General features: G+C 33.3%; 1 protein-coding gene across 6 annotated transcripts in view; it reads right to left on the bottom strand.

Annotated features, from left to right (window-relative positions):
• CNTLN (centlein) overlaps nt 1-25,907 on the bottom strand; it is a 299,553-nt gene that overhangs the window by 201,934 nt on the left and 71,712 nt on the right. For all 6 annotated transcript variants that reach the window (XM_076008761.1, XM_076008762.1, XM_076008763.1 and 3 more), the window contains 2 exons: nt 13,779-13,916; nt 4,657-4,815 (listed from right to left, as the gene is read on the bottom strand). In XM_076008761.1, coding sequence (XP_075864876.1) covers nt 4,657-4,815; nt 13,779-13,916 — 297 coding nt within the window. The remainder of the gene's footprint in view (nt 1-4,656; nt 4,816-13,778; nt 13,917-25,907) is intronic.

Raw genomic sequence — 25,907 nt, 5'->3', positions numbered from 1 at the left:
TTTAACTTAGATACCAGGATAAATTTTTCAACATTAAAGGTTATTAAACATTGAAACAATTTTGATGAGAATGGATAATGTGAATTTATAGAATCTGTTTTCTGAGAACTTTAAGGATAAGTTCATGTATAACTGAACTATACTGTGGGCTTGGTTTAAAAAAGCTTAAGAGTGTGGGTTCTGGACTCAGGTTACCTAGATTTGAATTCTATACCAGTAGCTGTTTGACTTTAGATAATATTCAAAGCTTTATTTACCTGATCTATAAATGGGATAATAATAGTAATACCATATCAGGTTGGTGTGAGGCTTAAACAGTGAGGCAAAAGCCCCATTGCCAGTGCCTGACACACAATAAACTCAATAAATGTTAACCATTATTATTATATGATTGGTAAAAATGACTTACATTTTTACCTCAGTTTATGTAATATATTTCTAAAATAATTTGTGTAAATGGAAATACAGATTCTTCCTGGCTGATAGTACAATTTTATCTCCTTTATCTTTATTTGTGATTGTAGACTAACTAGAAAGCCTTCTCACTTACATTCTTAGTTTCTCCACATTTTTATACCACTCCAGAACCATTCACCCACCCAAATAGTTAAAAATGAAATAGATTACAATAATATTTAAATTAAAATAGAAATAACACTATTTTTAAAAATTTAAAAATAATCTTACAATTATGATTATTAAATTGCATTACCCAAAGTGGGATATCATATTATGCAACTCCTTAAGTTTCAATAATTTAACATTTACTGATCATTTGGTAGGCAAGTCACCTTCAAACTCCATGACCCCTGTTCGTTATTATTATTTTATAATTTAACAAGAGTATCCTTATGTAACAACTAATTAAAACCACTAATAAGATGTTGCCAGTTTCTTCATAAAAGGACCTCTTCCCTGGGTGGATTGGTCAGAGTGTGTAAGGGTGTGTGTGTGTGTGTGTGTGTGTGTGTGTGTTTGTGTGTGTGTAACGAACAGTAATAGTCTCAACTGACAAAAAAAGATGTTTATTGCAGCTTTACTTACAATAGTAAAAATCTTAACATATATAATCAACACTAGAAAAATGATTAAACAAATTACCATTTCTAAAATAGTTGTATGTCATGTTATTATTTTAATGTAATGTTAAAGTGAAAGATTTTAGTGTTTTCACAGATACGTTAAAATGAGTTTTAAAAACTGAAAGAAAATATTCAAAATGTTCACAGTATTTGCCTCTGGGGTATGGAATTATAAAAGTTTCTCTGTTTTTATGAATAGCTATTTACACAAAGACTATAAAAAAATTGTAATGTCTACTAACTGTAGGCAAAATTTGTAAAGTATTAATAATAATCAAGGAAAAGACTTTCATATTGATTCTAGTAGAGGATACTAATGAAAACCTTATGGACAGCTACAAGCACCTAAAATAACTTCAGAATTAAAATATTACAATGGAAATTACAATTTCAGAATGAGTAGCAAGTTAAATACCAGCTAAACTCCCCTTTCCTCACCTAAAAGGTAACATCTGTGAAACAAAGAAAAGGAAAATGAAATTCAATCAGGAGAAAGGACAAAAAATAGACTAAACACAAGGAAAAGTAAGCCAATCCTTTAAGGCAGATTTCAGTTTGTTCTTTTTGAGTTTCCTTCCACCTCAATACTATTCATAACCACAACACATTCTCATCACTTACATCTCTCATTATCCATAATGATTCTTGGAGAAGATCCTAGGGTGATGGTATGTGAGGTTTCAAAATGTACCCCAGATCAAGATTTAGGTTATGACAAATTCTCCAAATAAGGGTATATAATTTCTGCCTCGCTAAACTTGGTAAAGGTACTGGCCAGGAAATTTATGGCTTAAGCTAGAGTTCAAGTGGAAGAGTTATGAGAAACTAATTTGTCTCTTTGATATCTTCTTATCTTCTCAGAATAAATATTACTAATATTACATCATAAAGGAGAACCCTCTTTAACTCCAGCCTAGGAATAGGCCCAAGCTATGTTTCTATACTTCCCTCTACTTCTATTATTACAACATACATCATTCTTACTTCTACTACTCAATGTCTGCTATCAACTAATTTTAAGCTATAAGAGGTGATGAAATAAAGAAGGTAGAATGATATATAAACAGATAACTGCGGGGAGAGCTTTCAGGCATTAGAAATAAGTGTAACCTTGAAGGCTGAAGAATATGTGGTATGTTCAAGGAACAGAAACATAGATAGTGTGGCTGAGTGGAAAAATAAGAGAAGGCAATTATGAGATCAAAGAGGTAACATAGAGCCATGTCATATAGGGTTCCACAGGTAGTAGTAAGAACTTAGGTTTTTAGTTTTAATGGGCTGGGAAACCAATGGAAGATTTGAAGAGAGGAACAACCTGATTTGACTTACTAAGTTTTTGCATTAATATCCAGGCACCTATATGTTGAGAACACACAGAGGGATTAAGGCCACAACAAAGACACAAAGTGGCAAGTTACTGGAAAATCCAGGTAATACATGATGGTGCCCTGGATAGCATGGTCACAGCAGAAGTGGTAGGAAATAGTAGAATCCTAGAAATGTGTTGAAGATAGAGCAGACAATAGCTTAGTTTTGAACATGTTAAGTGTGAGATGCCCATTAGGCATCCAAGTGAAGAGATATTATATAGGCAATTAGATATACACTTTCCCAGAGTTCAGAGAAGAGATCCATGGTAGAGAAACAAATCTGGGAGTCAACAGCATACAGATGCATGCTGAGCATCCCAAATCTAAAAATCTGAAATGCTCCAAAATCTGACACTTTTTGAGCACCAACGTGATGTGCAAAGGAAATGCTCACTAGAGGATTTTGGATTACGTATTTTCAGATTGGAGTTGCTCACACAGTAAGTATAATGAAATATTCCAAAATCTGTACAAATATGAAATCCAAAACACTTCAGGTCCCAAGCATTTTGGATAAGGAATGCTTAACCTGTAATGATTTTGAAAGCAAAGGTGATTGGATAAAATCGCTTAGGATGTGAGTTTAAACAGAAAAAAAATATGAGGTCTTAAGACCAAGGCCAGGGACATTTTAATTTTAAGACTTACAAGAAAAGGAGATGAGGAAGGATCAGAAAGAGTAAAGGAACAGCTAGAAATAAGAGAAAGAAAACCACACTATTGTAGTATACTGGAAGCTGAGGAGTGGGGGTGGGGGGACGGGGGTTTTTTAGAGAGTCATTAATAGTGACAAATGATGAGGGAAAAAAGAGAAAACAACTAAAATTACTAAAAAGGTATAAGTTTTCAAATCATTTTAGCAATTGAGAATGGTTTAGAAATGAAAACATAGCAGGCAATCCCACCATATAAAACAAAAAGGTAGTACTGCTCTAGCTGAACTGGAGAAGATAGGCTCTACCCTACCTTCCTGCTTAGTATCTCATTCATGTCCTTAGGAAAACACAAAAGGAACACAGAATACAGACCAAATACTCTTCCAAAGCATCATTTTTAAATGTGTTTATTCTCACTTACAAGGGGGAGCTAAATGAAGGATATATATGGTCATAAAAAACAGTAATGGACACTGGAAGCAAGAAGGAGGCAGGGCTGCAGGGGCATGAGGGATAAAAAACTACCGTATGAGTACAATGTACACTATTCTGGTGATGGATACGGGTACGCTGAAAGCCCTGACTTCAGCATGATACAATTCATCCATATAACAAAAAACACTTGTACCCCCTATATTTTTTAAATAAAAGAATTTTTAACATATGTTTAAAAATTATTTAATAAAGTTATTTATTTCATGTTATTGTAAATATTGGATTTTCATGGTGCTTTTTCAGAAGAATAAAAGAAAAAATCCTGAAAATTTAGAGATAATATGAATTGTACTATATAACCTCTCTAAGCCCCACCTGCCTCAACTATTAAATGGGAATAACCTTGCTTTCATAGCATTTATCAATATATAAACTAAATTATATAAATAACTTATCCCACTACAAAAAACATATAAAGAACTCAATAAAGGTGTTTTATAAAAATTACTAGCTATAATTATTGCTGCTGAGTCAGTCAGCATGTCTAAATAGTTGAATAAGCCTTCTTGAGGGGCTCCTTAAAAGAACTGTAAAGTAAAATGACCACTGAAAAGAAACACAAAATAGAGAGAAAGATCCTTGGAAAATATTGATCTTGAGAACTCATCAGCATTCTCCTTTGTGTATGTGCAGATTTGCCAATAAAATAATACACAAATTTTATAATGAAAGGCTGGCTTAGGTCATAAACTAGAACCATACTTCATAAAATAACTTTTCATAATAGATGGCTGAGTAATTCCATTCCCCTAATCCTTTCTGGTTTGGGGGCTATACCCCTAGTATGATTCACGATAGATATCCAAATTCCAATTTATAAAAATATTCTGCAAAGTAAATGTATAATCTATTTTAAATGATTCAGCCCTAATAACCATACAGAAATCTCACAAAATTTTAGGTATTACCAAATTGAACCATCCTTCATTTTTAATTTTGAAGAAACATAAAAGTAATAATAAAATGCTAAAATTTGAAAAAAATTGAATTCTATAAACTTTAATTTAAGTTCATACATATAAATTTATATTTTATGATGGAATAAAAGCATACTTTTTGATATGATGTACTTTCAGCTGTGTGAACATCTTCCTGATTTTTCATTACTTTTTGTGTGTCCATATTGAGAACCTGAAGCTGCTGGATCAGCTCTGCTTGTTGTGCCGTATGTGCACTGTTCTGTTTGTAAAGATTCTGCAGCTCCTGCAATTCCTTCCTGTGCAAAGCAAGCAATAAATAGAGAAAACCATGAATACAGACCATCTCAGTTAAATAATTGTGTTCATCTAAGATTATAGATCTGCTTCCTCTTTTTCATCTATTATTTTTTACTGCATGCAAACTTATTAATAAAAGAAATAATATATAAAGTATTTAATATTTATCATATACACCTAGAAATTATTGATAGAACTACTATGACTTATCAATTTTCTTTTATAGCTTGATTAATAATAAAAACTCTGGATATACAGTCATAGTACCACCTTTTTACAGAAATTAACACTTCAGTTCCGAGAATTAAGTACTGATGCCAACTATGGGTATCAGAAGAAGGTTATGAATATAGGGTAAGTCAACTTTTCATTTTATATTATACAGAACTTTAAATATATTAAAAAGAATCCCAAAAGGCAAATTAAATGTTCAAATCAAAGTTACTTAAAGCACTACTGCCAATTCTAGTTTGTAACTTCAGGTGACTGAGCTGGGATTCCTGTGACTACTCTAATCCAACTTGAAGGAAATGATGAGGCAAGAATTTCAGAAGGAAGGAGAGCAACATAAGAAAAAAAACAAACAGTTCTTCCAACCCACCCAGGGTAAAATTAGTAGGCAGGAGGTCAAATGAATTGGTAATGGTAATGAAGAGTCCAGAAAAAACTGCACCTCTGGGATAGAGGTTTCCAGATTGCTGTGGTAGTGAATCTGTGTGATACAGATCATATAAAACTAAAAATTATTTTGTATATTCAGTTTAAAAAGAAAAATACTTAGAGATCTATGGTTCTGTCCAGAAAGTATCCAGCCATGTAATATGAAAACTAGAGACATTTATTAAGGAAGATACAAGAAACATTATACACAGGACAATGACACCCAAGTCCCCTTCAAATTAGGCACTTTGAGATCTCACACAGTTCTCCCAGCATCTCTTAACCTAACCCATACACGTTCAGCATCTTCAGGTGTTCTGTTTGTTGCAGGCCTTCCAGAACATGAATCACTTTCAACAGATTCTTGACCATTTTGAAGCATTTTTGCCACACTTTTATTTGCACTGCACTCATCCCATGGTCCCCAAAAGCTTCTGAGTCATCCGGATAGTTTATGTGCAGGAATGTTCATGCTTAATACAAAATTTGATGCAGATTCATTGCTCTACTAAGTCATTTTGCATGCAATGGCCACACACTACACATACTCACTCAATTGCATCTAGCGCCCCACTGACTAGTACAGTGAAGTTGTCATTGTTCATGCAAGCACATTACAGTTCACTCTCCTTGGCTGCCAGGTTACAATGATGTCACACAAACCATTCTTGTTATGTTAAAAATTATTGGATACTTTCCAGACAGACCACGTATTTCACTGAAATATACTACATACACTCATCCCTTGGTATCCATGGGAGACTGGCTTCAGGACTCCCCTTGAATATCAAAATCCATGAATTCCCAAGTCCCTTATATAAAATGGTGTAGTATTTGCATATAACCTAAGCACATCCTACCATATACTTTAAATCATTTCTAGATTATTATAATATCTAATACAATATAAATTTTATGCAAATAGTTGTTATGCTGTATTGTTTAGAGACTGGCAAGAAAAACGTATGTACGTGTTCAGTACAGATGAAACCATCCTTTGTTTTTTCTGAATATTTTCAATCTGTAGTTTTGTTGAATCATAAATGCAAAGCCCACTGATAAAGAGGGTTGACTGTAGTTTATACTTTGAAGACTACATTTTTAAAATGGAACTTTTTCTTTACTTACAACTTCAAACTGATAACTCATTCACATAATATAAAAAAAAAGAAGGAACAAAAAAGATATGCAATTGTTGAAGACAGATGAAAATTAATATGAGAGAAAACAGTTCTGCATTTTAGAGGTTTTTAACATTAATGTTCTCCAAACATAACCACAATGCCTGTACCCATACAGATATAGGTACATACCCCATTTTTCTATAATTATTCAAAAAACTGAAACTTGTAGAAAATAACAGTCCAAAAATGGAGAAGCAGAGCAAAGAATGCCTTCAGGAAATGTGACATGTACAAGAGGAGGAGAAAAGAGACCCACAGTAACAATGCATGCTGACTACTGCCATTTTTCATGAATAACAATGGCAAAAAATATCAAGATAAGCAGTAGGGTGGGAAATAATTCCATCAAAGCATATTTAAGTCATATGTTAGCCAGGAGACTTAAGTAAATGCTGCATTTAGAAAGGAGACGTGACAAAGATAAAATGTCATCTTTCAATACAAGGTAAAATATAACAAATTTAAGTTCTTCCAATGTCAAAAGACATTTGCTATTTCTTAATGAGGGCCAGAATCAGTAGCTAGTTTGCATTTAAGGATCACATGCAAAAAAATATGCACCTTTAGTCATAAGAAACACACTCAAAAGTAGGGAGATGCCCACAATATTATGAGGGACTTGTGGATTAAAAATCAGCTAAGGAAAGAGCATATTTTTGTCTCCTATCTCATGCTATTTTATCGGCACACTCTCAATAAGTGGAATGGAAGCACAGTCTTATACTACATAGATATTTTTCTTTCTCTTTTTCTCCTCACATCACCCTCTGAAAAGTAGATGGAATGGTATGCACCCCAAGGTTGCAAATATAAAAAGTAGAACTTATTAGTATCAAAGGAAGTAACAAATAAAGCTTACAAAAGTCACACATCTAGACCACAGGAAAACACTGAATTTGTCTAGACCCTTCTTATTAAACAAGTAAAGAAAAACAGAGTTCTTAAAAAGGGGGGACTTAAAATTAAGAAAAAAATTTCATTGTGCATACTCAGAGGAAAAGTATACCTCTAAGTAGGAGTTACTGAAGATATTGGAAGGAAAGTGGATTAATCCATTCATGAAGGCAGAACCCTCATGACCCAATAGCCTCTTAAAGGCCCCACCTCTAAATACTGCCACATTAGGGATTAAGTCTCAACAAGAGTTTTGGATGGGACAAATACTCAAATCATAGTAGTGATGATATCTAGGGGATTGAGTGGGCCATGCTATAAATTAGGAATATCTCTTTACAGAACAAGTTTGATAGCAAAGACTGACAGACGGTTTCAAACAGCTTCTCTACATTATTCTGCAATTTAAAAAAATGTGACAACTTACAAAAACAAAGATTTATTGCTAGCTTATGACATGTGCTTTCCTTTATTCCAGGACCCAAATTGGAGCATCATACTACATTGGGAATATGCCAATCTACTGGCAAAGGGAGAAAAACAAACGCAAACCAAGCAATGACTCCTTCAAAACATTTACCAGGACATGGCACATGCAACTTTCTCTTGTGTTACTGGCCAAAATAAGTCACATGGCTAAATTTGACACCAATGGGGCAGAAAGCTTGAAACAGGAAAGGCCCTGGTAAAGATGGGCTCATGAGATGAATCAGAGTACAGAATGACTATATCAAAAGTAAAAGTTTAGTGATGAGTAGTGAAATATACAGAACTATGCCTAAACATCTGTGTATTGTGGTTATATAAGAGGAGATAAATTGCTTGAGACACAAATTGAGGGGAAGTTAAGATGGTGAATTTATGTGCTAATTTCCAGAGTATTCATAGCAAGGTGTCAAAGCCAACTGAAGATGAAATGTAGTTTTTAAAATAAACAACATAATAACATGAACCTCCAAGGTTTTTCAGGTCAGTCCATTCTTAGCTTTAGAAGGATAAAAAGTTAATGTTTCTTATTGAGAAGAAAGAATTATTTGAGATTTAATAATTCCCTCAAATTCACATCAGAAACTTATCATTCCACCAAATTCACAAAAACCTAGTTACTAAAAGAACATGGGCAATATAGTTCCTTTTATCTAAAAACTTCTGTCTACTAAATCTTCAATCTATAAATATGGACTGAGAAAAATCTAGAACAATGCTCACAAAACTTTTATACCTGTTACACTTCTCTAGTTGCATTTTAGTGTAATTTTTGTACTGCATGTACAAAATACTTTTTGTACTGCATGTATTTTTCATATAATTCACACTTATCATTTATACCAAAATAATTACATCCTTATTTTATTAGTTATCTTATAAATGCAAACAGAAATAAAGCAAGAATAGCAATATTAATTTAAAAGGAATTAGAACTCAAGGCAAAAAAAATGTACACAGAAAAAAGTAAAAAATACAATTCACAGTAAAAACAAAACAACTGTGAACATTTTACCAACCAAAATATTGCACAAACATGCACAGTAAAAATATAAACAATAAAAGAAAAATCATTCTGAAACCATATGGAAAGGAAAGACTCCATTTAAAATAATCACAAAAAATGTGAAAGAGCTAGAAATAAATGTAGCAGGAAAAGTTCAGAATCCACATGAAACAAAACACTCTGTAAGGACACAAAAGTAGACTGAAACAAATGGAATGGCATACCACACTCTGGAACAAGATTAAACATCACAAAGATGTCAATTCTCCTTAGGTTTACCTATAAATTTGATGTTCTAATAAACTATCAAACAAGAAATAATCAAGTTTAAAGTTCGTATGGAAAATTAATAAGCAATAATGGCTAAAAAAGCTCTGGAAAAGAACAGTAACTGAGCATGGGCCAGTCTTCATCATCTGTACCCTGCTTTGCCTAAGAGATCAACCTCTACAGACTAGATTACATAGCTCCTGTTCTCTAGCTCTGACTGAATTTAATCAGTTGGAGGTGCTGGGTGAATAGAGGGTAAAGGATAAAGAGGTCAGGGTATTTATTTCCCTGTCTCCCTCTACGCTGAGTCACAGTTTTGATGGTGCCTGTGTTCCTCTGTCTCAGGCCACTACTCTTGTCAAGGAGCCTCTGTCCTGGGACTTTCTCACCAAGACCTAACAACAGCTCTTCTCCTTGCCCCTTCTGAGCAAAGGGCAGTAATGGTTTCCTGCTGTTGATATTCAGTGACTGGTATTATTCTGCATCTAATATCCTTTGGAAAGAGCTAACATCTTTATCATATTGAGTCTTCCAAACCATGAACTTTGTGTATACATGCACACCTTGTACCTTTTATTGCTCTCAGTAATGTTTTGGAGCTTTCTGTATAGAGGTACCATACATTTTTCATTGTATTTACTCTTCATATCTTTAGTAATACTGCAAATTAAATTATTTTTAAGTTCGATTCCTAATTTTTTGCTAGTATAAAAATGCAATTAAATTTTATATACCATGTGTCTACCAAGCATGCTAAACTCATTTATTAATTTAAATAATTTATCTATAAACTATTTTTTTCTATGTGAATTAATCATGTTTTAGGCAAAAAAAATTAGATCTTTTTCCTTCATTTCCAGTTCTTATATATGTTAACTTTCATTTCTTCCTTACTGTATATTTGTTATTTCTGACTATGTACTAGACACTATTTTGGAAAACTATAGATATAATTTAAGTCCATATTGTTTTATCATCCTCCAAATGAATTTACACTTGCCTCTACTAAATGCCCAGGAACACCAGAAATCCAGACGCATTAGGCATATTTCAGGATGCTGACAGAAGATTTTCCTAAGTTAAATTATAACTGTACTGTCTTGACCTTCATTTTCTCATTTTTGTCAGCTTCATAACTAATTCTAACAAAAATTCTCTTCTGAATTGTAGAATCATTACCCATTCAGGTAAAAGTTTTGGTTATGCAACTTAATTGGTTAGCACTTTATATGCAACTTCTAGGTAAATATATTTAGAGGCTCTATATAGATTACAGACACGTACATTATTAATATATTCATAGAGTAAGCACTTTGTATCCACAGGTTCCACATCCACAGATTCAACCAACAGCTAATCAAAAATTACTTACAGGATACAATACTTGGGTGATAGGTACACCAAAACCCAGAGTTCATCACTATACAATGTATACACGTAATGGAATTCAACTTGTACATGTAATGGAATTCAACTAAATCTATCCAAAAAAAGGAAATAAATATATATATACAATAACAAATAATACAAGTTTAAAAGCCCCAAACAGTACAATTATTTACATAGCATTTACATTGTATTGATATTATAGGTAATCCGCAGATGATTTAAAGTCTATAGGAGGGCCAGGCACAGTGGCTCACACCTATAATCCTAGCACTTTGGGAGACTAGGGCATGGGATTGCTTGAAGTCAGGAGTTCAAAATCAGCCTAAGCAAGAGCAAGACCCCATCTCCATGAAAAATAGAAAAATTCACTAAGTGGTGGTATGCGCCTGTAGTCCCAGCTACTTGGGAGGCTGAGGCAGGAGGATCACTTGATCCCAGAAATTTGAGGTTGCACTGGGCTATCATGATGCCGCTGCACTCTAGCATGGATGACAGAGCAAGATCTTGTCTCAAAAAATAAATAAATAAAGTATATGGGAGGATGTGCATAGTTATGTGCAAATACTGCCATTTATTTGAGGGACTTCAGTATCCATGGATTTTTGTATCCACAGGGCATTTTGAAGCCAATTCCCTGAAGATACTGAGGGATGATTGTATATACTTATTTATTTATACTGTAACTCAAGGCAAAAATCAGCTGAGGTAGTTCACAAAAATATACCACAGTACACAGCACAATGGGTGACATGGATTAAATATTCAATAAAATATGAATGATTATGAACTTCAAAGGAACAAATCCACACAGAAACACAGCTAAGTCAACTTCATTTATCGACAAGGAAAAGTATGTTTAAATAAGAAAGTGTCTATACTACTTTTTCACAATTATCTTTGTGCATCTTAAGCACAACATACAGATTCAATAAAGTGACACTGGTACGTCATAACCACCCCCTCCCCAGAAAATAAAAATGATGAAGGAAATGAGACACATAGTACATCCAACAGGTAATCCTCATGCAGATAACTCAGGAGAAACACTGCAGCCATCCCAACTACTACCCTATAATGAGGGCTTTAAGTCAAAGTCCTCTGCTCCAAACTACCACCTCTGTGCTATTATCCTCCTCTTTTATGAGTCCTAATAATCAAACTCTTATAATTACACAACCCATTTTCTATTACTGTTGTGTAAGAAAAGAGGCATCTGTGAATATTATTGCCTTATTTACTGTAACTTATAGCTCTTGCAACATACTATTAGTATATAAACTTGGGCAAAATTTAGAGGAAAACACAATTATTATAATCCCATGCCCTTAACATTGCACCATATCCTAGGAGGGATCCCATGTTCCATCCCAGTAGCCTAGCACCATCATGCTCTAAAATGGAATAGTCTTTGTTGAAATATTTTGTGCAGTTCTCGATGTTATATTTTAAGAAGAATATAGACAAGATGGAATATAGTCAGAAAGGCAACCCAAAACACTGAAACATCTGTGAAGCATATACATGGAGAATTTGCATGAGAAATACAGGTTGTTAATCAATTAATGAAAAAATTTTGTCATTGATAACTATCTTCTACCATTGGAATACATTATAGAACAGAGATTAAATCATTTTTGAGATTCTCCAGAAAATAAAACTAAGATAAATGGGTAGTAATTGTAAAAAGGCAAATTTCAACTCAATATATGAAAAACAATGTTCAAATATTTAAATAATATAAAATGAAAATGGCAATCTTGAAAAGTATGAGAAACTTTTAAACTAAAATTCCCAAGCAAAGACTATACTATTTATTTATAAGTTGCTATACTAACTTATTGGGAAGAAGATAAGAATAAATGATAATTTTTAAACTTCTTGCAAATCTAAGATTCTATCCCTATTTAGAATTACTTTTCTGACTTCATTAAATTATTGGCATAAAAAAATTACACCATGAGATGATATGCCATGCCAACCACTCTATCATCTATGAGGTTTATACTTTTCCTTACCCTTATGGCAAGAACGTTTTTAAAATGTTTTATAAGGAATTTGTTAAAGTTCTAATTCATTTTAATTTTATTAGTTTCAATAAGGATAGTCTCTCATCCTACCTAAATTTATAATGACATATTTAAATTAACAAAACCATATTTGACCCAATGAAATTATAAAAAGGACTTGATATACAGCACTAACTTGACACCCTTACCAATGCCCACTAACATGAAAGAAAAGCTCACAGCCAAGTTTTGCCAAAAGAACTCTACCCCTATATGTACTAGAATGGCAGTGATTTCCCACATCTCATATGCACTAAATTTTTCTAATTTAAATTAAAATAAATTACATAATCAAAGCTTATCATATACATCTAGAAGCATACCTTAAATTTCATGCTCTGGCGCCACCAAAATACATATATACATACATACATATATACATACATGCACGTGCATGTATTTATGTGTATATATATTAACCTGTGAACCAAGCAAAAATCCTGTCTTGATTTATTCTAACACCATTTTCTGAAAAAAGTAATTATGAAATAAATTAATAGTTTTAACATTTTACAAAACACTTAAAAACACATATGTATCACACTTAGTTTTTTAGGTAATCTCCCTTTATGAGTAGTATTATAAAATCAATTATGTTGATATAGAAAGAATATTTCACAAACTAAAATGCTATAGCACATAATAAAATTAAAAGTCAAAATTATGATTCTCAGTTACCATTGTTCATTACAACAATATGAATATCATATAACACATGGCTAGAAATTTTAGAAGAAAACAATGAATGAATGTATTGTCCTTATTAAAAACTGAAACAAGGGTATTCTTTGACCATGCATTTCCAATCCTGTGGACACCCTAATTCTTCCAGGTAAGTAGTCCTAGTTTAATATTTATAATTCCATATTTTTAATTCATAAATATATATATACCCATAGAAAACTTATTGTTGTCTTTTTGGAGTGTTAATGATAAACATAAATGCTATCATTATGAATGACTAATGACATTTGTATAATGTTAAATTAACAACAGAATATACTTGCCTGACTAGGGTAATATCCATATCCTTTTGAATAAGTTCAGTCTGCTTATTATTCAACTGTAATGATAGGGCATTATATTTACTCTGTGATACTTCAATTTCTTTCCTTGCTTCAATTAAATTGTCTTCAAAGGCCTAAAATTAGAGCACTTATATCACAATCAAACATAATAAATATGAAATGTAATAAAAATTGTTATAGTCACTATTTCACAAAATAACAGAGAAAACTCATACTGTTTTCATTTAATTTTCACTTAAAAAATTTGACACAAACAGTAACTTTTATATTATTGGTCACAGAATTTATTTTTCAGAAAGTAAAAATGTATCATGGCTTTGGTGTGTGAAAATTAAGAATTTGAAACAAACTTGAAAATATTTATATATATTTAGTTATTAAAATTTTTAAAAAATATTGGATGATAAAATTATTAGCAGAACAAAAATGAACTCAATTACTTAAATATTAATCAGAAAACATGGTAGATATTTACTTATTTCATTATTTCCTCTGTTTTAAATATGTACACACAGATACATTCAGAGAAGAAAGGACAATACTGCAAAGATATCAAAATAGTTTTCCAAAGTTTGAGACTCATATCATGCTCAGTTCTTGGGATTGTGGTGAAATTTCACCTAAAATTCTTCAAAATTGGCCTTTTCCTCCTGATCATTCTCTAAATCTTTTTATAGTTTGAAATGATGTTAAAGTTTGATGTTATATTTTTAAATAATACATTACAGAATTAAGTTATTTTTGTGAAGAATTAAGAAAATATTATATCTAAATAGAGCATGTACACATAAACACCATACATTCATTATTTCCAAAAGTGAATATGAAGTTTTAGGTAATGCACTAGAAATTCCCATTTATTTACCAAAAAAAGAATTGATAGATACATAGGTGGGCAGATAGATGGAGAAAGAAAATTAAGGAAGGAAGGAGGACGGAAGACATAAAAGGAGAAAGAGAGGGAGGGAGGGAGGAAGGATAAAAGTAAAAGATGACTTCTTTTAAAGCTTGAAACACTCAAAACCTGAAATAACTGTGCCAATGGACCTGAAACAGGAAATAGTAAGTGAAAGATAAGCAAATAACTTTCTATCTCTGTGCTCTACTATATTTACAGATGGCTACATGTTCAACTGAGAGATAGTTGGGACTCTCATGCATAGCATAAGAATCCAAACTCAGAAAATGAAACTGGGACTTGTAGAAGGGCTCTCATACTCTTAAAAAAAGACAAAAAACAGGCCAGGCGTGGTGGCTCACGCCTGTAATCCTAGCACTCTGGGAGGCCGAGGCGGGCAGATTGTTCAAGGTCAGGAGTTTGAAACCAGCTTGAGCAAGAGTGAGACCCCGTCTCTACTATAAATAGAAAGAAATTAATTGGCTAACTAATATATATGGAAAAAATTAGCCAGGCATAGTGGCACATGCCTGTGGTCCCAGCTACTTGGGAGGCTGAGGCAGGAGGATCATTTGAGCCCAGGAGTTTGAGGTTGCTGTGAGCTAGGCTGATGCCATGGCACTCACTCTAGCCTGGGCAACAAAGTGAGACTCTGTCTCAAAAGGAAAAAAAAAAAAAAAAGAAAGTGAATGACAGAAAATAAACACTAACCTAGCAAATATTGGAACCATTTCAAAAGAATAAATTTAACACACTAAAATAGACAAATATTATGAAACAAAAATGGCACCTAAAGTGAAAAAAAATGACAGTTGGTATCAAGAGAAACAGAGGAATCAATAAAAAAATTACTGAAATAATTCAACCAAAGCTGTTGATAGCATGATAAGTTATAAAAGAGGTAGTGAAGAGACACATTTAAGATATATTCTGAAGGTAGAATGACAGGACCAGTTGATAAGTTGTCTGTGGGGTATCAGGACAAGGACAGGAATCAAAGATCTCTCCCAGGGATATGGCCTGAGTATATAGGTGAATGGGGATTCCATTTTCCATGATAGGGCAGATTAGCAAAGGGACAGGTTTGAGGACAAACATCCAGTTGTATACTTCATATGGCCATAATAAATATTTTTTAGTCATTAGAAAATACTAGAACAAGTTTTCCAATAAGCTTAAAAACTAGAAAAATTTTCATGAAAAAACTAAATTGCTAGAATAAAATAAAAAATAAATGGCAAAACTTCATTTGTACTACTAAACAAATAAGGGCAGAAATCAAAGGAGGAAAATGCATCCCTGAGTAGTCTTAAAGCCACACCGAATTCCATCCTGGGTTTCCATTTTGCAAGGTCAGTGAACCCCAAATCTGGAGCCTGGCTTAAGGTGGGTCTATAAAAGTCATGCTCCCAAGACACAAAACAAAAGTACAATTCTCTGAACAACAGTTCATTGATAGCAATACAGAGCCAAAGTGAAATGTTTCATTTTTATCCACTGTATAGTATACAGTTTTGAGCCATTTGACTCTATTACCCATTCTCTATTTAAAAATTCAAAATAAGAAGAGAAAATAGAAAATTTCAAAAGGATAATTAAAAATTTAATAAATATCAATACATTTAATCAAGTATATAAAATCTACTCACAAAAACACTTTGCCTGGTCCTGAAGGTTTACAGGAAAGGTCTATAAAATTTCAATAAATGAATAACCCTACTCTTAAGGGAAATTTTATACAGAATTTTTAAAGGAAGTTCCCTACTTATTATATAAAATTTACATGATATTTTACCTAAGTCAGAAAAGGGCAGGAGAAAAAAGGAACACTTTAGAACAATATCACTTTGGAATATAGATACAAAAATTCAAAATAAGCTATACTAGTACCAAAGAAAGGATTATTTTTTATCTGTGGAGATTCTTTCATTCCAGAAATGCAAGGATGGCTTTACATTAGAAAATCTATTAATGTCATTTACCATATTAATTCTAAAAAAAGGAAAAAAATGTATGAACATACCAATAGATTCAAAAAAAGCATCCAAACAATCCAACACCTTTAAAGAATGATTTTTTAAAAAATGCCAACAAAATAGGAATACAGAGAAAATTCTTAAATTGGTCATAGGAATGCCAAAAAAAATCTATAAATATCATAATTAATGGTGCAATTTTTATTTAAAAATCATGAACAAACTTGTTTCATATTTCAAAATGTTTTACAGGTTTTAACTAACATATAATAAGAGAGAGGTAAAAAGATATTACATATATACATATATAGTTAATAAAAAGGTATACTTTTATTAGTTGTCAATATGATCTTCCACCAAAAAAATCCACTTAGAACTAGAGTTGAGCAACAATACTGAATAAAAGATGACAGCAAATTTAAATGCTTTTCTACATAATACATTTACAATACCAACAAGAAACACAAAATAACCAGAAATAATCTTACAACTAATGTACAATATAGTTATAAAATCTTATTGAAAAATATGAAATATGACCTAAGTAGAAGGAAAGATACATCAGGTTCATGAATGGATAGAATCATTATATATATCAGTTCTTTCTAAATTTATCTATGAATATAATGCAATTTTAACAAAAATTATAATGGTTTTTTATTGAACTTAGCTGCTGGTGCTTAAAATTCCTATTAGTGCTAAGTCAAAAATAAGACCTTTTTGAAAAGAAAAACAAAGAATAAAAGTTCTTCCTATTTAATAAATAAAATGTTTAATAAGCTCTAAAATTTAAAACATAGTCCTGGAACAGGAATAAGCAAATAGGTCATAAACACACAAAACATTAATCCAGAAGCAGACCAAATAATATACATTGAAATTTGATAAAGGATGAAAATCTCTCTAAATCTTTGGGGAAAGGCTGAACTGTTCAATAAATGCCAATGGTACTACTCTGATTAAATAGCAATCTACCCAACCAGGCCCAAAACATCTACCCTTCTTCCCAAACTTGGCTTCATTTCAGTTATTACTGTATAACATAGCTTATCTTTTTGACGGTAATGTGTTCATTTTATACCTCTTACCACTAGAATATAAATTCTATAAAAGCAGGATTTTTAAACTGATACTTCTGAGTTACTGTGCAGTGCCAGGCACAAACTGGATACCCAATAAACTTTTGTTAAATATGGAAAATTGTAAAATTCTCTTCTCTGAATTTACACTGACCACCCCCCCTCCCCAACCCTTGCTCCTAGTGACTAACCCATTTCGTCCAACTTCTTTGAGTTAACAATTCCACAAAATATAAGATAGACCAAACCACAAAGAAAACAACTCCTTACTGCAACGTGTGCTTAACCAAATCCCACTAACCTTGCAGCAGGTACTCTGCTACTTCTGTTTCTTTCCCCTATAAAGCCCCACTCATTCCCCAACTTTGATAAGACACTCCCACTAAAGTTCTCCCTTAATGACCTACTAAAATACCCATTTCTTTGATTTTGGAGATTTTTTAAAATTTGACATTTTGGTGCTTTGACTCAGTGTGTGGACAGAATTAAAGACATCTCATCATTACAACCAGGTAGAGTGAGCACTTGAAGACCTTTGTTTCTATCCCACTTGTGGAGATCAAAGCTCTGAGATATGTAAACCTTGCTCCAGGTCCTGTGCTCTGAAATTTTTCTTAACCATAAAAGGGCAATTAGATTCTTTGTTTAGGATCCAGTCTTCTATCTCAGTAAATCTTTGACTTTTATTTTGCCTTTGGGAGCCTTCTATCTGAGAGGATAGTTAAGTGATTTTATCTGGTAAAACAATTTCTCTTTCATACTCAAAATCCACCTTTACACCAAATAGTACTTTTTCACTGAATATAATTTAGAAATAAAATGGCCCCTTTGCTTTCCTGGGACATGTTTAAACTATTCAGTATGCAATACCTTGGAACATAATCCTCTAAAGATTTATGGAGGCTTTTAAAAGAGATAGCAGTACCCAATATCCAGTGATTTCCGTAAATTAACAGCAATTATAGACAAAAACAAACTTTTTTAGTGGATACAGGTGCTACTCTGTTGACTATAAATGCTATCATTTATATCATTCCTTTATCATTTTGAGTAAAAAAATGCAGGAGTAGTAGGAATGTCTACACTTCTAAAAAATGCCTCACCCCCTAAACATTTAAGTGTAACATTGGGCCTTTCACAAGACAGCATATATTTGTTCCATTCATATCATTTGAATTAATGTAATAAGGAGCTATCTCCTCTACAAATTAGATTTTTGACATTTAAATCTTTCCCTTCTCCCCATGACAGAAATAATTAGATTTTTCAACAATAATTCCCTGTTTGTTTAAAAGCAGCTCCCTCTCATCTTTTTTCTGTTCCTCTCTCTCCTTCTCCCCACCAATGAGAAAACTGTAAGGATAAATTGGTCTGAAAAAGTCATTCCGTCATCACATGTACACTCTGTAACACATACATCAGAATAATGTGGTCCAAATGGATCAGCCAAAAATATCTAAGAGAAAGTTTAAATTATGCTTATTTCACTTGAAACAATATATAAAGTTTCCATGACCAAAACGGTAGCATGATAAGCTTCAGAGATATACACCCCAGAGAAAAAGCAAAACTGGTGAAATTTACAAAAAAACAAATATTTGAGGAATCTGGAAATTGCCCTAAAAGCATACGGTAAATGAAGAAACATTTATTTAAGAACAACTACAAACAGTCCATTAAGAACAGTGAGAATCTCTAGCATTAATATTTAAAGCAAGACCTGCTCACTACCACCTCACTCCAAGTTTAGCTTGACAGAAACACAGCCAAGAACACAGATGTCTTCCAGAGGAGAAGCAGGTCACCAGCAATTATAATTCTTTTCTCTCATTCCTGACCTCCTGACCATTCAGTCACTATTCATAGGGCAGAGACTCTACTCCAGACATAACAGGTCAAGAATACCTGGCACAAATCATGATCACACTCATTCCATCATTCATAACCATCATGTTCCACAGAGAAAAAGGCAAAAGTGAAAGACAAAAAGCTACTATTCCATCAAGTGCCCTACTCATAAAGCATGAGTGTTACTTGAAATAAGCAGCTCATTTTTTCCACATGAAGCTCCAAAACAGTATTCAGACATTTTGTCTAGTAGAAGCAGGAAATAAGAACAAAGAGCTAAGAAGTTCTACCCTACTAAACTGAATTTGTTTGAAACAGTGTGGAGAAATCAAATATAAGGGTACCTTCAAAACAACTGAATTTGGTGGTAAACAACTAAGAAAAAGCTGATAGCTTCATGACAATAACAAGATAAAACTGTAGGCCGACCAGACAGAACTAGGGGAAAATAATGCTACTACAGCCCTCCTAGGTAAGAAGAAATCTTAAAGACTTGTTTCGAAAACCATCCCTGCAAACCAGAGCAATAACACAAGAAAAATAAAAGGCATCAAAACTGGAATGAAAGAAGTAAAATTATCTCTGCTGAGAGACAACATGATCTTATATGTAGAAAATGCTAATTATAATTCCATGAAAAAATTGCTAGGACCAATAAATGAATTCAGCAAAGTTGCAGGATACAAAATTAAAGCACAAAAATCAGTTGTGTTTCTATACACCAACAATGAACAATACAGGGGAAAAAGAAAAAAGGAAACAAATACACTTACGATAGCATGGAAAAGAATAAAATACGTAGAAAAAAACTTAGCCAAAGAGGTAAAGGACTTGTACACTGAAAACTACGAAACACTACAAAGAGAAATGAAAGATGATGTAAATAAATGGAAAAAAATCCTGTGTTACTGAAATGGAAAACTTAATACTGTTAGGTTGTCAATAGTACCCACAGTGAGCTATAGATTCAATGTAATCCTTTTTTTTTACATAAATAGAAAAATTCATTCTAAAATTCATATGGAATCTCAAGGGACCCTAAATAGCCAAAAAAAATTTGAAAAAGAATAGCAAAGTTGAAAGTCTCACATTTGCTGATTCCATAACTTATTAAAAAGCTACAGTAATAACAGTGTGGATCTGGCAAAAAACAGATATAGAGACTAATATATACAATAGAAAGCCTAGAAATAAACTCTCATATATGTGGTACAATGATTTTCAACAAGGGTGGCCAATACCATTAGATGAAGAAAGGACAATCTTTTCAACAAATGGTGTTGGGAAAACTGGATATCCACATGCAAAAGAATGACATAAAAGAATATGTATCTTACACCATATAAAGGCACACCTAGTTTTACTGCACTTCTCTTTATTGCACTTCACAGACATTGCACTTTTCATAAATTAAAGGTTTGTGGCAACCCTGTGTTGAGCAAGTGTATCAAGAGGCATTTTCTCCAACAGCTTGTGTGCACTTTGTTTATCTGTGTCATATTTTGGTAATTCTAGGAATGTTTCAAACCTTTTCATTATTATTACATCTGTTATGGTGATCTGTAATCAACGATATTTGCTGTCCCTATTGTAACTGTTTTGGGGAGCCACAAACCGAAACCATGTAAGACAGTGAACTTAATTGATCAATCTTTTGTGTGTTCTGACTGGCCACCAACCCCTAAACGTTCCCCCATGATTCTCCCACTCCTCAGGGCTCCCTATTCCTTGAGACATGTAAATATTGAAATTTGGCTGATTATTAATCCCACCTGGCCTCTAAGTGTTCAAGTAAAGGGAAATGGCATATTTCTCACTTTAAATCAAAAGCTATAAATGATCAAGAGTGAGGAAGGGTGTGTCAAAAGCCTAATTAGTCTAAAAACCAGGCCTCTTGCATCAATTAGCCACGTTATAAATGCAAAGGAAAAGTTCTTAAAGGAATTTAAAAGCACTTCTCAGTGAAAACACAAATAATAAGAAAGTGAAAGAGCCTTATTGCTTATGTGGAGTAAGTTTCATTGGTATGGATAGATCAAACCAGCCACAACATTCCCTTAAAGCAAAAACCTAATCCAGAACAAGGCTCTAGCTCTCTTCAATTCTATGAAGGCTGACAGTGATAAGGAAGCCACAGAAAAAAATTGGAAACCAGCAGAGGATGGTTCATGAGATTTAAGGAAAGAACTCATTTCTATAACAAAAAAGTACAGGTGGAGCAGAAAGTGCTGATGTAGAAGCACAGCAAGTTATCCACAAGATCTAGCAAAGATCATTCACGAAGGTGGCTACATTAAACAACATATTTTCAATGTAGACAAAACAACCTTCTACTAAAAGATGTTGCCATCATGGACTTTCATAGCTGGAGAGAAGTCAATGCCTGCCATCTAAGCTTCACAAGACAGGCTGATTCTCTTGTTAGGGGCTAATGCAGTTGGTGACTTTAAGTTGAAGCCAATGCACATTTCCTGTTCCTGAAACCCTAGGGCCTTTAATAATTATGCTAAATCTACTTTTTCTTGCTCTATAAATGAAACAACAAAGCCTAGATGGTAGTACTTCTGTTTACAGCATACTTGGATGAATATTTAAAGCCCACTATTAATACCTCTTGCTCAGAATAAAGATTCATTTCAAAATATTACTGCTCATTGACAATGTCCTGGTTAACCCAAGAGCTCTGGTGGACATTTATGAAAACATTAATGTTGTTTTTGCCAGCTAACATCACATCCATTCTACAGCCCATGGATCAAGAAGTAGTTTCAACCCTCAAGTCCTTTTTTTTAAGAAATACATTTTGTAAGGCTACAGCTGCCATGATTAGTGATTCATCTCATGTGGCAAAAGTACAATGAAAACTTTCTGGAAAGGATTCACCATTCTAGATGTCATTAAGAAAACCTGTGATTCATGGGAGAAAGTCAAAATATCAACATCAACAGGAATTTAGAAGAAATTGATTCCAGCCCTCATGGATGACTGTGAGGGGCTCAAGACTGCCATGGAGGAAGTAATTGAAGATATGGTAGCAAAAGTAAGAGAACTACAATCATAAGTGGAGTCTAAAGATGTCACTAAATTGCTGCAATCACACATTAAAATTCAAACAAATGACAAACTGCTTTTTATGAGTTAGAATAGAAAGTGCTTTCTTAACATGGGATATACTCCTGGTGAAGATGCTGTGAACGTTGTTTAAATGACAACAAAAAAACTACACCATTCCATGAGTTTAATAAATAAGGCAGCGGCATGGTTTGAGAGGACTCCAATTTTGAAAGAAGTTCAACGGTAGATAAAATGCTACCGGCATGGCATGCAATACAAAAACCTTTTGTGAAAAGAAGAGTCAATCAATGTAACAAGCTTTATTGTTTTATTTTAAGAAATTGCCACAGGCACCCCAAACTTTAGCAACCACCACCCTGAGCAGTCAGCAGCCATCAACATTAAGGTAAGACTCTCCACCGCAAAAAAAAAAATGACAACTTGATGAAGACATAGATTATGGTGAGCATCTGTTAGCAATAAATTGTTTTTTAATTAAGATATGTACCTTTTTAGACATAATACTATTGCACACTTGATAGACTACAGTAATATATAAACATAACTTCTATATGAACTTAGAAACCAAAAAATTTGTGACTCACTTTATAGCAATATTCACCTTATTGTGATAGTCTGAAACAAACCTGCAATATCTCTGAAGTATGTTTGTACAAATATTAACTCAAAATGAATAAAAAAACTAAAGAAATTTCCACATTATATATACATTAAGGAAATAAGATGGGAATGAAAGCATGTCACTACAAAAAAAATCAACATAAAACATTGTGGGAAGGATTCCTTCCTTCTCAGTGTTGTGGAATAATTTCTGTAGGACAGGCACCAGTTCTAGTTTGTAGGTCTGGTAGAATTTTGGTCTGAAACCATCTGGTCCGAGACTTTTCTAAAAAAGAAGCATTTTTTATTGCTGCTTCAATTTTGGTATTTGATATTGGTCTGTTCAGGAATTCCATTTCTCCCTGATTGAGCCTAGGGGGGCTGGGTTTCTAAGAATTTGTCCATTTCCTCCATGTTTTGATGTTTTATACACACAGAGGATTTTCTAGTATTCATAAATGATATTTTGTATTTCCGTGGTATCAGTTGTCATTTCTCCTTTTTCATTCCTGACTGAGCTTGCTTGAGTACTTTCTTGTTCAACTTCTGGTTGACCTAGCAAAAGGCATGTCAATATTGTTTATTTTTTCAAAGAACCAACTTTTTGTTTCATTAATCTTCCATATAATTATTTTGTTATCAGTTTCATTTAGTTCTGCTCTGATCTTTGTTATTTCTCTTCTGCTGCTGCTTTTGGGGTTGGTTTCCTCATGCTTTTCCAGTTCATTGACACAATTCATTAGATTGTTCATTTGTGATCTTTCTGTCTTTTGGATATAGTCATTTATGGATATACATTTACCTTTAAGGACTGCTTTAGCTGTGTCCCACAGATTTTGATAGCTGTGTCTCCTTTATCATTTAGTTGAAAGAATCTTTTGATTTCCATCTTAATTTCTTCCTTAAGCCAATAATAGTTCAGCAGAAGGTTGTTTAGTTTTCATGACTTTGTGTAGAAATCAGAGTTTCTGTTGATTTCTAATTTTATTCCACTGTGTTCTAAGAAGATGCATGGTATAATTTCTATTTTTTTAAAAATTTTTGAGACACACTTTGTAGCCTAGGATATGGTCAATCTTAGAGAAGGTTCCATGAGATCATGAGAAAAACATACATTGAGTGGTTTGGGGTAGAATGTTTTGTAAATGTCAGTCAGGCCCATTTGTTCTAGAGTTCTGTTTAAGTCCAGTGTTTCTTTGTTTATTTTCTGTTTGGAGGATCTGGCTTGTTCTGTTAGAAGGGTGTTGAAGTCCCCAACTATTATAGTATTACTGTTTATCATTTTGTTTAGATCAAGTAGGATATGCTTTATGAATCTGGGTGCACTGGACTTAGGTGCATAAATAATTAAAATTGTTATGTCTTCTTGTTGAATTGCCTTCACCATTGTATAGTGACCTTCTTTATCTTTCATTGCTTTTGTTGATTTGAAAACTAAATTATCTGAAATCAGAACTGGCATGTCAGCTTTCTTTTGGCTTCTATTTCCATGTAATATTGTTTTCCATCCCTTCACCTTGAATTGAATGCATCTTTGAGGGTTAGATGTGTTTTCTGAAGACAGCAGACACTTGGCTAGTGTACATTTATCCATTCATACAGCCTATGTCTCTTTAGTGGGCAGTTCAAGCCATTCATATTTATTGAAAGAATTGGTAAGTGGGGCAGATTTCTGTTCATCCTGTTGAGTTGAACTTTTTGCTTTATTTTTTCTCTTGAGCCATTGTGGTATCTGGCCTTTGACATTCAGCTTTTGGATGATTTTCAACTGGTGAGTGTTTATTGTGCTGATCCGTGTGTAACATTGTTCTAGGTTCATCCTAGAGGGCATGTCTTGTCTTGATGAATTCTCAGTGTTGGCTTGTCTGAGAAGGTCTTTATTTCCCCTTTGTATAAGAAACTTAGTTTTGCAGGATACAAGATTCTAGGCTAGGCATTATTCTGTTTGAAAAGAATGAGCATGGGTTCCCAGTCTCTTCTGCTTTGTAAGGTCTCAGTTGAGAAGTCTGCAGTTAGTCTGATGGGTTTTCCGTTGTAGGTCACCTGCTTCTTTCACCTTAGAGTTCTTAGAAGGGCCTCTTTGTCTCTATTTTGGCCAGTCTGATGACTGAGTCGTGGTGCCTACCTGTTTGCAATGAATCTTCCAGGAGCCCTTTGAGCTTCTATTATCTAGATATCTAGATTTCTAGCAAGGCCAGGGAAAATTTCATCCATTATATCATCAAATAGTTTACTCAACCCTTGTATATTTTCTTCTTCATCCTCAGGGATGCCTATAATTCTGATGTTAGGCCTATTCACATAATCTCACATTTCCTATAGGCTTTGATCTTTTGCCTTATTTCTCAGTTCTATCTGTGATTGACTTGTTTAATTGAAACGTGTTATCTTAAATCTCCGACATTCCTTCTTCTCTTTGGTCTACACTGTTCTTGAGGCTTTGCACTGTGTTTTGTAATCCCTTGAATAAATTATTCATTTCCAGTTCTGTTTGATTTTCAATATTCCAATTTCTTTAATGAATTTTTCTTCCAAGTCCTAGATTTGGGGGGGGGGGGTTTCCTTTGTGTTGGGCATCCATTTTTCCTTGCATATCATTAAGTTTCCGTACAATACTGTCATTTTAGT

Source organism: Microcebus murinus, chromosome 12 (assembly GCF_040939455.1).
Source record: "Microcebus murinus isolate Inina chromosome 12, M.murinus_Inina_mat1.0, whole genome shotgun sequence".
Taxonomy (NCBI): domain Eukaryota; kingdom Metazoa; phylum Chordata; class Mammalia; order Primates; family Cheirogaleidae; genus Microcebus; species Microcebus murinus.
The sequence above is the reverse complement of the archived record's forward strand: the minus strand, read 5'-3'. Positions and strand labels throughout refer to the sequence as shown.